Source organism: Epinephelus fuscoguttatus, linkage group LG18 (assembly GCF_011397635.1).
Source record: "Epinephelus fuscoguttatus linkage group LG18, E.fuscoguttatus.final_Chr_v1".
NCBI lineage: Eukaryota > Metazoa > Chordata > Actinopteri > Perciformes > Serranidae > Epinephelus > Epinephelus fuscoguttatus.
In genome coordinates this window covers 19,026,843-19,039,249 of record NC_064769.1, presented here as the reverse complement: position 1 = coordinate 19,039,249, position 12,407 = coordinate 19,026,843, and the positions used below count along the sequence as shown (strand labels likewise).

General features: G+C 40.8%; 2 protein-coding genes across 3 annotated transcripts in view; both read left to right on the top strand.

Annotated features, from left to right (window-relative positions):
* The window catches only part of pdlim5b (PDZ and LIM domain 5b), a 50,936-nt gene extending 39,434 nt beyond the window's left edge, over nt 1-11,502 (top strand). For both annotated transcript variants that reach the window (XM_049603734.1, XM_049603732.1), the window contains exons 7-13: nt 397-424; nt 5,095-5,258; nt 7,609-7,789; nt 8,635-8,815; nt 9,875-9,995; nt 10,088-10,203; nt 10,324-11,502. In XM_049603734.1, coding sequence (XP_049459691.1) covers nt 397-424; nt 5,095-5,258; nt 7,609-7,789; nt 8,635-8,815; nt 9,875-9,995; nt 10,088-10,203; nt 10,324-10,413 — 881 coding nt within the window. In that variant the 3' untranslated portion in view covers nt 10,414-11,502. The remainder of the gene's footprint in view (nt 1-396; nt 425-5,094; nt 5,259-7,608; nt 7,790-8,634; nt 8,816-9,874; nt 9,996-10,087; nt 10,204-10,323) is intronic.
* A 506-nt stretch (nt 11,503-12,008) lies between these two features.
* bmpr1bb (bone morphogenetic protein receptor, type IBb) overlaps nt 12,009-12,407 on the top strand; it is a 75,518-nt gene continuing 75,119 nt past the window's right edge. Inside the window, exon 1 of the mRNA XM_049603748.1 lies at nt 12,009-12,163. The gene's annotated coding sequence lies outside the window, so the exon portion shown is untranslated. The remainder of the gene's footprint in view (nt 12,164-12,407) is intronic.

Here is a 12,407-nt window from a genome sequence, read left to right as displayed (position 1 = left end):
CATTTGCAGGCGTTATGCGAATGTGTGTGGATCTGCTTAGACATTTGCAGTTATTAGAGTGAAGTAAGATGAGAGATATGTCTGTCCCGTTCTCTCTCTTTGTCAAATGATGTTACCAGACTGGTGTATAGTAGAATCTGCGATGTGCTTTGAACATCTGATGTGTATTCAGTCTGCCTCGTGCTCCTGCAGCTGTGAACAATTGGGGGTTATAGGTTCAGGAAGTCTTAAAAGGGTCTAGAGTGAGGGAATTACACTTGCTCATTCAATTCTTAACCTCATGAGATGAACTTAGAAGAAGTTGGAGTGGAGATAAAGCTGCAAGTGTGTCTCTCTGACCTTTTATGTACATTTTATTCTGTATTTTCATCCACGTTTTTCTCTTCACCGTTGCAGACCAAACTCCAGAGAACAGTGGAAAGAAGTAAGTGGCTGGTGGTTTTTAATATAATCAAATTTGGTATGTGGTTGTGTGAGTGTTCCCACTCTTCTGTCTCTGTCTTACGTCTGTGAGCACTTTTGTACGTACAGAATGTAAGGCATCCATTTAATAACAATAATAATAACAAGAATTTCCTGATCACAGAGGTTTAACGTTTCAGAATTAGCCCTCAAATACTCATATACGAGCATGTCTAGGAGCCTGCGTTTCAGAGTTAAGCTCTGATTTCCTGATCTTATGGTCCCACAGCATCATGCTTAATTTAAGGCTTAATTTGGAGAAACCGCACCAAGAGCTCCTCAGAGGAAGACAGTCGAGTGGAGACTGAGCGCAGGCTGTGATTGCTACTGCTGCTCTCAGCCTTAAGTCGATTTAATCTGCAGTAAACACAGTTTGCCCTCCGCACCACATTCTCAACCAATCAGTGTGTCACTCACTGGAACCTGTGGGTAATTAAGTGGTATTGTGGGTAATAGCAGCCCTGCCAGAAGGAGATTCCTGTTCTCCCTCTGTTGGTGAGATTTTGAGATTTCTTCCTTAAAAACAAGAGCATATTACACATCTGCTTTGGCATATAACTCAATACACATCTGCAAGGAGTTTAAGATCTTGTATTCATTTCCAACTGTGGTTTTTTTTGGTGCTGTCGCTATTTTTCCTCTCATTTATTAATGTGGTCCCTCTTGTGTTATCTTTTGCTTTTCTTTTCCTACAATCTTAACCTTTCCAACTTTCCTCTTTTCTGTTTTTTTCCCTCTTTTATTCCTGTCATGTGGGGCAAATCAGAGCGAACAAGTTGGACCCAGAAGTTATAGGACACAAGTACAACAAGCTGAGAGATTGGCATCATCATGTTTCAGCACGTGTGCTAAATGTGTAGTGGGCACGGTTCCTTTTTGTCATGTTTAATGTTTTATTTATTTTATTTTGACCAGTATTAAACGTACATTGCCTCCGTTGCATACACAGCCTTTATTTTGCACACTGTATAACAACTTAAATGTACCACTTCTAAAGGTTGGACAACAGTAACAAAGAGGGAATGAAACATGTTTGTTGCACAAGCAAACCCTTGTTGTACAAATTGTTACACGTTATCTTGCTATATATTTTTTGAAAATGTAAATGAAATGCATGCATGCAAGTAAACATGGACGTGTGCTTGGAAATGCAACATTACAATGTAGTGTATTATTTATGTCTGAGCCTCCACTCCTTTGCAAACTTTCTGTAATCTTAATCTTTATTTTTCTGAGCATGTCTTTTTCCTCTGTTTTCTACACTAACCAAAGTAGTTTCATTTATCAGCTTTTGATGATTTTACCTCAATAAACTCTTTTCTTTCTTTTCTGCTGTCGCTTGTTACTTAATCTTTCATCCCTGCTTTTCTTTTTAGAAATTTCCAGTCGATGAAAGTCTATGAAATGAAAAAATCAGATGTGTATGAAGAGCAGAGGGTTAAAAATGCCAGTAGTGTGCTTATTTGAGTATTATCGGAATTAGCTCTCTGGAAATTGCTCAGACCTTTAATCATAAGAACCATCTGATGTGTTTCTTTCTGGTGTATGTCACTGCAAGTAACTGATTGTCCCATAAATCAATAGCCTCATACCTGAGCTTGTCATGCATCACTCAAAGTCATAAAACTATAACATTCAAATCAAAAATTATATAGTTAATGTCCTAAATTTAAACATGGTATGATCTCTTTTCCATTAAAGGGATCAGGTTTCTCATTATTTAGATTTTAGGCCATAGACACCAAAGCAATCTCCGTAGTTGCTGGTAAATGTCTTTGCATGTGAGACATACAGTAAAACCAGTGGGTGATGTCATTCAAACAGACAGACACACCCAACAAGCAGGATAAGTCAAAGCAAACACCACAGGATCATGATAAAACATAAAACCATAAATTTATGTATGACAGCACAGCAGGTTCTGTTGATAGTAACAAGCAGTGTGCTGTTGCTGAAAACCCAAACTGCTTCAGGGGTAGAAATTGTCAACCTGTTGGTGCAAATCCCTTGCTTGACAGGTCTATCTGAGCCGCAGCAGCACCCAATGATCACCTTTGTCTGTTTAACTGAGATTTTCTGAGCCCTGTTACAGCTATAGGCCTGTATGACTTATTCTGACTTAGAATCAAATATTTACAATTCAGTAATATATAATTGGAGAAACAGCTGACATGTACTAAACTGTATTGAATAAGTAAAAATAATTTAAAATAAGCATTACGTCTTCACTAGTTGAGAGATGTGTGCAACAAGTTTTCAGCCTGTACTGAGTCTGAGCTTTTTGCTGCCCTCAGGAGGTTTCAGCTTGAAATGAAAGCTGTGACACTCAACAGGGAGTGGGGAGGTCTACTGTAGAAAGACTAGTGCTTCTCAGTGTCTACTACATTATACTGTGGCTTTGTACATTTTGAGCTGCCACAGGAAACAAATTCACCACTGTCTCAAAGTCTCTCCATCTTTGCTATTTCATGAGAATAAAAGTAATAACCAGTACTAAAATTATACCACTGGTAATCTCCACATATGAGTTGAGGGTGAGCTACATGTACAGCATATACTACAGCATCACCGCCTGTAATTGTTTCCTCGTGTCAGTAATTGGCCGACCATATGGACAGTGGGCAGTATAGTCCATATCCTTATTTGAGAGTGCCCTGTAATTGTCATGATTGTTTGCATGTGCCACTGAGATTCTGACCAACTTATTGGCTTCCTGTGGTGCAACAACCTGCAGTTGACCAGATCAAAGTAAGTCTGTACTGGAGGTCCAGTTCAACTGGAGGCACAGTCCCACTCTTACATGTCTTTCTTATTCAAGGATTGTAGGAAAGATAAAAATAGGAGGTTGAAGCTGTTTCCACAACAACAAAGAGTGACAGTAGGGTCAAAGCCAAACGCTGTGAACAGTTAGGGCTCAGCCCAAACCCAGGGGGAGCCAGGGGCGTGCTCCCTTGAGAAATTGTTTTGCCCTTTTACAGCAGCTATATGCACTATATTTAAAGCCATTTGAGGTAATGGAATGCCTAAAAATCTGTACATGATGTGGGAAAAAAACAGGATAGTTGACATGGAAAGAAATCATATTATAGAGCAGTGGTTCTCAATTGGTGTGCCATGATGCCACTCCAGGTGTGTCACTTTGTGATAACCACACATTACTACTGCAATATTTAACCGGGCCTATACAAAAAGTTGAAATTATTTTTTAATTGACTGTACCAGTATGTTGTGCGCACCCCTTTCCTAATAAAGAGGCAAACTAATTTAATTTAAAAAAAACCTTCACAGGGAGCCTATTTGTCACCATTATAAGTGTGTGACACATCAAAATCCCCAATTGGCAGCCAATGTGAGGGATGATAACAATTAAAGGGAGAAATTTGTGAGTGGGGCAATGGTTCGTTTTATTGTATGGATCAAATTATAGCAAAGCACCATCAAAGACAACCCACTACCGAAAGAAAAGAGATGGTATCAAGAAAGCTACCCGTCTTATTTTTCCTTATTTTTATTGTCTTATGTCGTGATAAGAGTGATAACACACGTTATAGAAGCTATTGTGCACAGATGTAAGTACAGGTGTGCCTTGCCTTTGGTGTGCCTTGGGCACAAACAGTTAGAAAACCACTGTTATAGAGCCATCATCCTATTTTGTATCTAATTGTTCTCCAACTGTGTTCATCATTCTGAAACCATATCACAACAAATATGGAGGATGATTCATTTTCACTCCTGCCACCCAACAAGAGGCAAAAATTGTCTGATGTTACTATTTTTTAGTTATAAAACATAGGGAGGGCATAGGAATTTGACCTAAATAGATCTTGATCTTGAACCTTTTTTTATATTACTACGCTGGAGTAGAGTTCATAGAATAAATCTATTACATTTGAATTGATGCAATATTAATCTGGGCTACTCTTATTGCAAATCAAAGATCCCCAACAATGGCAAGTAAATGTGGTATTCAGTACTGTAAAGTGAATATTAGGCCAACAGGAGAACATTTACCCCGTTTCTATTAGATTTCTTAAGGGAATAGCATAGATTAAGGGCTTCTGAGAAGACATTCAGGGCTGGAGCCCCAGAGGATATCTTTACACTCCCCCCCTTGAGTGACCAATATCAGTTAACACAGGCTGAAGATGTATCACTATCTGTGTTTTTATTAAAGAGAAGATAAATAATACAGTAACTATGTATGCAGTATATATGTATGCCAAAATATGTGTGTGGCAGCGATAAGCATTGTTGCCTTACAACAAGAGAGTTCCTGGTTCGAACCTGGGGTGGGGGACTCCTTCTGTGTTGGTTTTCAGTGTTGGTTCTCTCCGGGTACTCCACAGTCCAAAGACATGCAGGTTAACTGATGACGCTAAATTGCCCTATGGTGTGAGTGTGAGTGTGAATGGTTGTCTGTCTCTATGTGTCAGCCCTGTGATAGTCTGGAGACCTGTCCAGAGTGTACCCTGCCTCTCATCCACTGTCAGCTGGGATAGGCTCCAGCCCCCCACAATCCCCAACAGAATAAGTGGTAACGGAAAATGAATGAATGGATGGATGAAATATGTGTGTGTGTGTGTGTGTTAAGTGAATTATGATTGATATGAAATATTTCCATCTGTTTCCTAGTGAGGCAGTGGACAAAGCCACTCCTGCTGTTCACACCTCGCCTGCAGCAAAAACATTTACCAAATCTGCAGCATCACCCAGGAATGGCAACGTGGCCCCTGCCCCAGCGTTCAAGAGCCCAGCGGCCCAGAACAAGCCTTCCTTCCCACCTGGAGGTCGAACAGGTACAAGAACACATTCAGACAACCTCTCCTACTCCTGTTTACAGCCTCTTGAATTGCTGTGTTTCTGCACAATTTATTTCATGTAGGTGCTTATTTTCTCCTACAGAGGGCAGCCTTATTCTTTTAAACCACTGCTGCTCAGTCAGTTTATTGCAGCTCTAATACCTGACACTAAGCCATTTAAGTTTATGAGCTGTATAAAAACCAGAGGTATCCGTTAATGAGCTCAGATTATTGGCTTTTTCCAAGATCCCCTTAGTTAAATAGATTGTGAAATGGAGAATTATGTATTTTATTTTGTGTGAAGGCTGCTCTCTGAATCCAGCAATCTCTGCCACAAGACCTGGAGGTGGTCAGAGTAAATATTAGCTGAAAGGCATCAGTCAGGGGTCATTATTAGCAATACTAAGACACAAGTATGCAGTCATACATGAACAGATGCACTGTGTGCTCTGATGCTCGCCCCCCCCCCCCCCCCCCTCCCCCCCGGGGGCCTTTTTAAGAAGCGGCTGCTGAAAGGTGCCACAGGGAGAGGCCACAGTTAGCTCTCTGTTGCTGTGTTATTTATCAGATTAACACATACTTGAGCTCGAGTAAACAGGCACATATCTTATGGTGGCTGTGTGGAATGTGACCTTTACATTTATTTACACGAATTAATAATTTTGGCACTTATAAAGCAAGTGTGGAATATTTAGCCCGTACAAGGAAAAAATATTTTAATGATGCCATAATCACATTAAGATTTAATACATAGGGGCTTTAATCAAATACAAATATAGTTTATCAGAGTGTGTTTCTCTCCATCCCGCTGCCTTTGAATCCAGACACAGAGCAGAGATGTGCAGTCCTGCTCTGATTCAGTTTGTCTTCTCACGCTGACTTTCTTCCCCCCTTATCTTCCTCATACAGCGAGACAGCAGTGACAGACTCACAAACGTCTGTTTCACTTTCTGTCCTATTTAATGTGGCTCAGCCCTCAATCTTTGCTCTCGCCAAAGGATTCGTTTGGAATATTTCCTCGCCCCACTGACAGCTTGTCACCATCCACCTCATGGTGCCGGCTTTCACACAGATAAGGCCATATAGTGCCACTGAAAAATATTTTGACTCCAGCGTAATTCCCCACATCAATACGGCATTCAATTAAATGTGATGTGTTTATCCGCTTTATATATTTTTCAGCTATATATAACAGTTAGGCCGTCTCAAAGCCTGTTCCCTACTTACACTAGTAAACTTCCTGCAGAGACATACAGAACATACAGAATACTTGTTGCTTTTTTGATGGACTAGAAGGAGACAAATTGAATATACTGACTCTAAAAATATTTGATAAGCCTACAAAATATCCCCCATGTGCATGTATTTAATTTCAAAGTCCTCCCATGTTGCCAAGCCTCTTAAATTCCAAAAAAAGACCATGCACAGACAAAAAATATGGCTTTGCTCATAAAGTGTTTGGAACTTTGTATATTTTAGGCATAATTATGTTTGATAATGTCACTAGGAATTGGCTAAGGTTGTTTATATCAAGAGCAGCTCTTCAAATGAGCCATAACAGAATCATTAATTTACCCACTAATCATCAACAGATCAAGTATTAAAGAGAAATGTACTTTGAATCTGTATTTGGAGTTTTTCCTCCATCACACACACTCTGTAGCATCTTTCTCCCACATTCCTCTCACATCCCCGCTAGTGCCCCGTTCTGTTTACTCAGTTTGTTAGCCCTCCGTTACAAGGATATTTAGGGAGCACTTGTCTTCTGACTTCCCGAGTCTTTGATATCGGTACTCTCTGTCAATGGTGTCTCTGTCCCCGATGCCTTTACCCTCCAGTGCTCCCACTGAGGGCCAACAACACTGACCTCCATCCTGGATCTTTGCACCGAGAGAGAGAAGGGGGAAAATTGTGCATCCTCTCCATATGTTTTGAGATAAGAGGAGAGGGGAGGGTTATTTTTCCAGGTGTCTCCTCTGACTCTGGGAATGTGTTGATTCCCCTCAGTGGGAAAAATTGATCCCTTGTCTGGGCTGGGTGGGATGGCTCTGTCCAACCCAGCTGTCTCATGCTCCAGGCGTGGAGGTTAGAGATCATCACATCATTCCCATGCATTATCTGACAACACACACATAAACTGTGCACATATGTTCTGCTCAAATAATACTAAGACATTACATAAAAGTGGGCCATTAGAATAAAATACCAATCATTACAAGCATTGTATTCATGGTCTGCTTGATTGTTTATACAATTTTGGAAAGTACATTTTGTCAAATACTTTATCGGGTACACTCAGCTATTTTTCCATTTGAATACTGACTCATTATTTTCCCTGCTGGTTTAGGTTTTGCAAAGGGTGGAGCAGCTCCTGCGTTTGGCAAAGTTACCAACACTGCTCCCAGAGGTCCAGACCGCCCCACCCCTCAGCCACATCCAGAGGACCTCAACTCGCTGGTGCAGCGGGCTGAGCACATCCCAGCTGGGACACGCACCCCAATGTGCAACAAGTGCAACAAAGTCATCAGGTAAATAACATCAGATAAAACTGCACTAACAGTAAGAGCTTTACGGTGGCTGACAAGGGTAAGGGCAAAACATTTCCATTAGGAGAAGCATACTGTGGCTTCAGAAATGATGCCAATTTAAAAGCACGTACGAAAATCCAAAACAAATACAACAACGGAAGTGTGCTGCAAATGAAAGAAATGTGCTGCAGAGAGCCAAAACAAACACATTAACAGCAACACACTGCAAATACAGAAATGATGCAAAGTCAAACACACAAAAAACAAATGCAACATAACAGTATATACTATGAATTATATACCTTATGCAACATCATAAAAGGGCAACAGATTTATGTAGCTAGTATTAGCATGTTAGAGACTTCGACTCTCATATTAAAAATACTGTAAAGGACTAAAAACAATTTGTAGCCTTTTATGTTGCTTCTTTACTCAACTTTTATTCCCACTACACACAATCTTTTGTCTGGTGTCTCTCTGTGGTCGAAAAATCAAGCTGTTCCATGTAGCGCTCCCCCCTGGATACCTAGGGAACTTCAGGTGTGATGCAGTGTTTTCTGATACATTCTGTGTAGTGTTTTGTTTTTTTTTTTCTTAGCATAATTTTTGTATGTGTTTTTTAATTGGCATCATTTCTGAAGCTGCAGTATATTTCTCCCACTGTAAATGTTTTGGGCCGTTGGAGTGTGTTTGCCCTTGTTGGCCACCGAAGAACTTTATAATAATAATAAAAAAAAATGTTTCAGTGATTGCATATTTCACTAAGAGCGTAGAATACAGCACAGCTTATACTGTGCAGAAATTTTGCCCAAAACAAGGTGAATAATTTTGCTTATTCTCACCAGGGGCCCATTCCTCGTGGCCATGGGCATGTCGTGGCACCCCGAGGAATTCAACTGTGCTCACTGCCACTCCTCCCTGGCAGTTGGTGGATTTGTGGAGGAGAAGGGCCAGGTGTACTGCGAACGTTGCTATGAGCAGTTCTTTGCTCCCACCTGTGGCCGCTGCAACCAGAAGATCCTGGGGGTGAGTGACAAAACTAGAGGCATAGTGTTCTCAGTCTGCTTGTAGTGAAAACTCTCTGTGCTGATACTGTAAACATCAGTCACTGGTCTTCATCACCAAAAGAAATAAAGCAGAGGCTTGCTGCTTAATCCATCATGGTGAATGTGATTTTAAATGGAGTTGTAATGCTTGAATTTAAAGGGACAATTCACCCTGAAATTAAAATACATATTTTTCCTTTTATCTTTAGGCTATTTATCAGTCTAGATTTTTTTGGTGTGAGTTGAGGAGTGTTGGAGATATCAGCTGTAGAGATGTCTGCCTTCTCTCGAGTATAATGGAACTAGATGGCACTCAGCCTGTGGTGCTCAAAGTGCCAAAGAAAAAACCTCAACAGCAATGTCTCTTTCCAGAAATCATGACCTGGTTACTCAAGACAACCCACTGACCTTGTTGTGAGCACTTTCATGTGGGAACTATTTTCTTGCTACCAAACTACACCCACCAACCGAATCACTGCACAGAAGGAAGCTTGCATCTACTCATGCATGAGAGGCTTGTGCTTGTGATGGCTTGAGATGCGAACATTCATGGCATCCCCCGCAGCTGAGCTGTAATGTTTGCTAGCTCAGTGGTGCTAGGTGAGCTAGCAGAAGATGCACTCTTCCCTCTGTGCATTGATACCATTGGTGGGTGTTGTTCAGTAGAAAGAAAATAGTTCCTACATGAAACTCACAAAACGTGTGTAGATTATCTTCGGTAACTGGGTCATGATTTCTGGAAAGAGACATTGCTGTTGAGTTTTTAAATGTACTTTTTTGGCGCTTTCATCACCACAAGCCGAGTGCCATCTAGTTTCATTTAATTCAAGAGAAGGCAGACATCTCTATGGATGATATCTCCAACACTCAGCAACTCGCACCAAAAAAAAATCTAGATTAGTGAGTAACACTGCAGGTAAGAGGAAATGTATGTATTTTTGAGTTTTGGGTGAACTGTCCCTTTAACCATTCAAACAGATGCAACCCATGTACTTTATCTGTTATCATCTGAATGACAATTATTGTGTTTTCACTGCAGGAAATCATGAACGCCCTAAAACAGACCTGGCACGTGTCCTGCTTCGTCTGTGTCGCCTGCCAGCAGCCGATCAGAGGCAACACGTTTCACATGGAGGACGGACAGCCGTACTGTGAAAAAGGTACAGCAGTGAGCCCACAGCAGTAAATTAAATGTAAAGAAAACCATGTGTGCAAACGGAATAACATTTAACCAATGTGCTGTTCACTACAGACTACTACAACCTGTTTGGGGCCTGCTGCCACGGCTGTGACTTCCCCATCGAGGCGGGGGATAAGTTCTTGGATGCTCTAGGATTCACCTGGCATGACACCTGCTTTGTGTGTGCGGTAGGTCCAGGAGACAGTTACACCCGCCAGCAGCAACAAGGAAGGAATGAAAATAAGAACATGTGGAGAATATTGTGTGAATAACAACACTGCTCTGTATAACTTTTGCTCTCTCCACAGGTCTGCCAGGCTAATCTGGAAGGTCAGGCGTTCTTCTCCAAAAAAGACAAGCCTCTGTGCAAGAAACATGCCCACACTGTCAACATCTGACCTGCCCTGCATGAATATGAATAGGATAGGGCAGCAGCTTCAGTTTACAGCAGTTTATATTTCAGTCAGATGTTAAATACTTTCAGGATTATTGTCAGAACTAACATTGGGTCAGAGGTTCCAGCATAAGCTTTTATTTTTGCTCTAATATTGTTATGCCATGCCAGTTTCATAGATGAATATGCACACTATTTGCCCCCTGCCAGTTCAATATCTGCGCAAGAGGATTTTTAATTTACACATGTTTGTGCTGAGCTTTTTTTGTGTGTTAAGCTCTTGATGGGCATTTTTTTATTTTCACACAGAGTAGGATAGTTAACTGCGATGACCTACTGAGCCCCTCAGGGGTCACATATTGGAAAAAAAATATTCAAGTGGAAAGGTGTGCTTTTAGTAAAGCCAGCAAATGGTTTGGAAATTATGAATATTGAACAACAAGATGGGAATTTATTTATTTTTAAAGCAAGGATTGCTTTTTTTTTAACTTGTTCTGGCAACAACAACAAAAACTTCTAAACATAAACTTCTAGCCTTTGGAATAAAAATGGAAAATTTTAATATTGCATTGTTATTTTTTATTGTGTCAAAGGACTGTGGTGTGTAGCCATTCCCAGTAAATGAAAGCACAAGTAGTAACGTGTACAGCAGTGTGTAAATTAGGCACTCTACAGGTCAAGTTTAATGTTGTGTATAAGATACTGAGAGAATTCCAAAATACATTGTGTAGTTGTTTATGTATATTTTGTTATGCCTATAGTTCAGGGGCCAAAGCATGCTTCCAGTGAATACTCACACGAATCTGTACGTCATTTAAATAGTTTCTGGCATTAAAATGCAAATCATGTGAATTCTTTTTCCATTGTTTTTCTTAAACATTGAGTAACTGAACCCTCCGCTAAGGCAGTATTAATGCCGTGTTTGTTTTCATTGATGATGTTTTTGTGATGTCTGATGTTCAATTAACACAAAACAATGCTAATATATATTTCAGATTTCCTTTGTCTTGCACTTGTGCAGTGGGTTGTGCATAAATACTCTCCTTACTTTCATTTCAAATAAAGGGGTTCAACATTGAATGCCATAACCAAAGCTCTTGAGTTTGTCGTAGCTTTTTTAACACTATCTTCACCTGTTATCTGTGGCTGACACTGGACTGAAACATTAAAAATCAGCTCTTCCTCTTGCAAATACTTTGTTTATGGTTTGTACGCAATGCAGGAAATAACTGAGGCATCATGATCTGATGTATAGGCCTCTTATAAATCTGTAGTTGTGACAGTAATTATTCAGAGAAGCTGAACAGACAGGCAGACAGGCACCAGCATGAGCTTTACCTGCACTAAGAGGGAAAAGTACACATCACCATAGGGACAGGAGAAACACCCACCAGGCACACACACACACACACACACACACACTTTTGCATTCTTTCTTATAGGATAACAATTCTGCATGTTAAAGTCACAATTTAGGAATGACTCAAAGTGTTGAGTGAATTGAGTGTGAGTGTTACTGGAGGGAAATGTGCCTGGGCCGTGCGTCTTGATGTGCACTTCTCCAAGACATCGGAGGTGGGAGCTGTGCTGCAGGACGACGCGAGATTTAAGCAGCTCCAAATAACGCGTGGTACGCTCGGAAAAGTCCACCGCACGATAGAGGCACACACATGCAAATCAAAGAGAGCAAGGTAGAGTTCAAACCGAGACAAACTGGGATCTTGTGGAGCTGATTTTGAAGCGTAAAGGACACGGTAAGCACACTTTACCTTTAAAAGAAAGAGACAAGTAGTAGTGTGGTTTGAGCTGCAGCTGTAGTGTTGCGGTTTGTGTTTATCAGGCTGTCCTGACCGAAACCAGAGAACTCCGTGATTTGTTTTTCCTCCTGCTGTTTATTAGGATTCAGACTAAGTTTTTATTTTGCTTGCTGCAATGAGTTTGGTGTTGACAGCAGCTGCAGACGATCAGCGGGACCCCCGACAGTGTTATTGGTGGAGT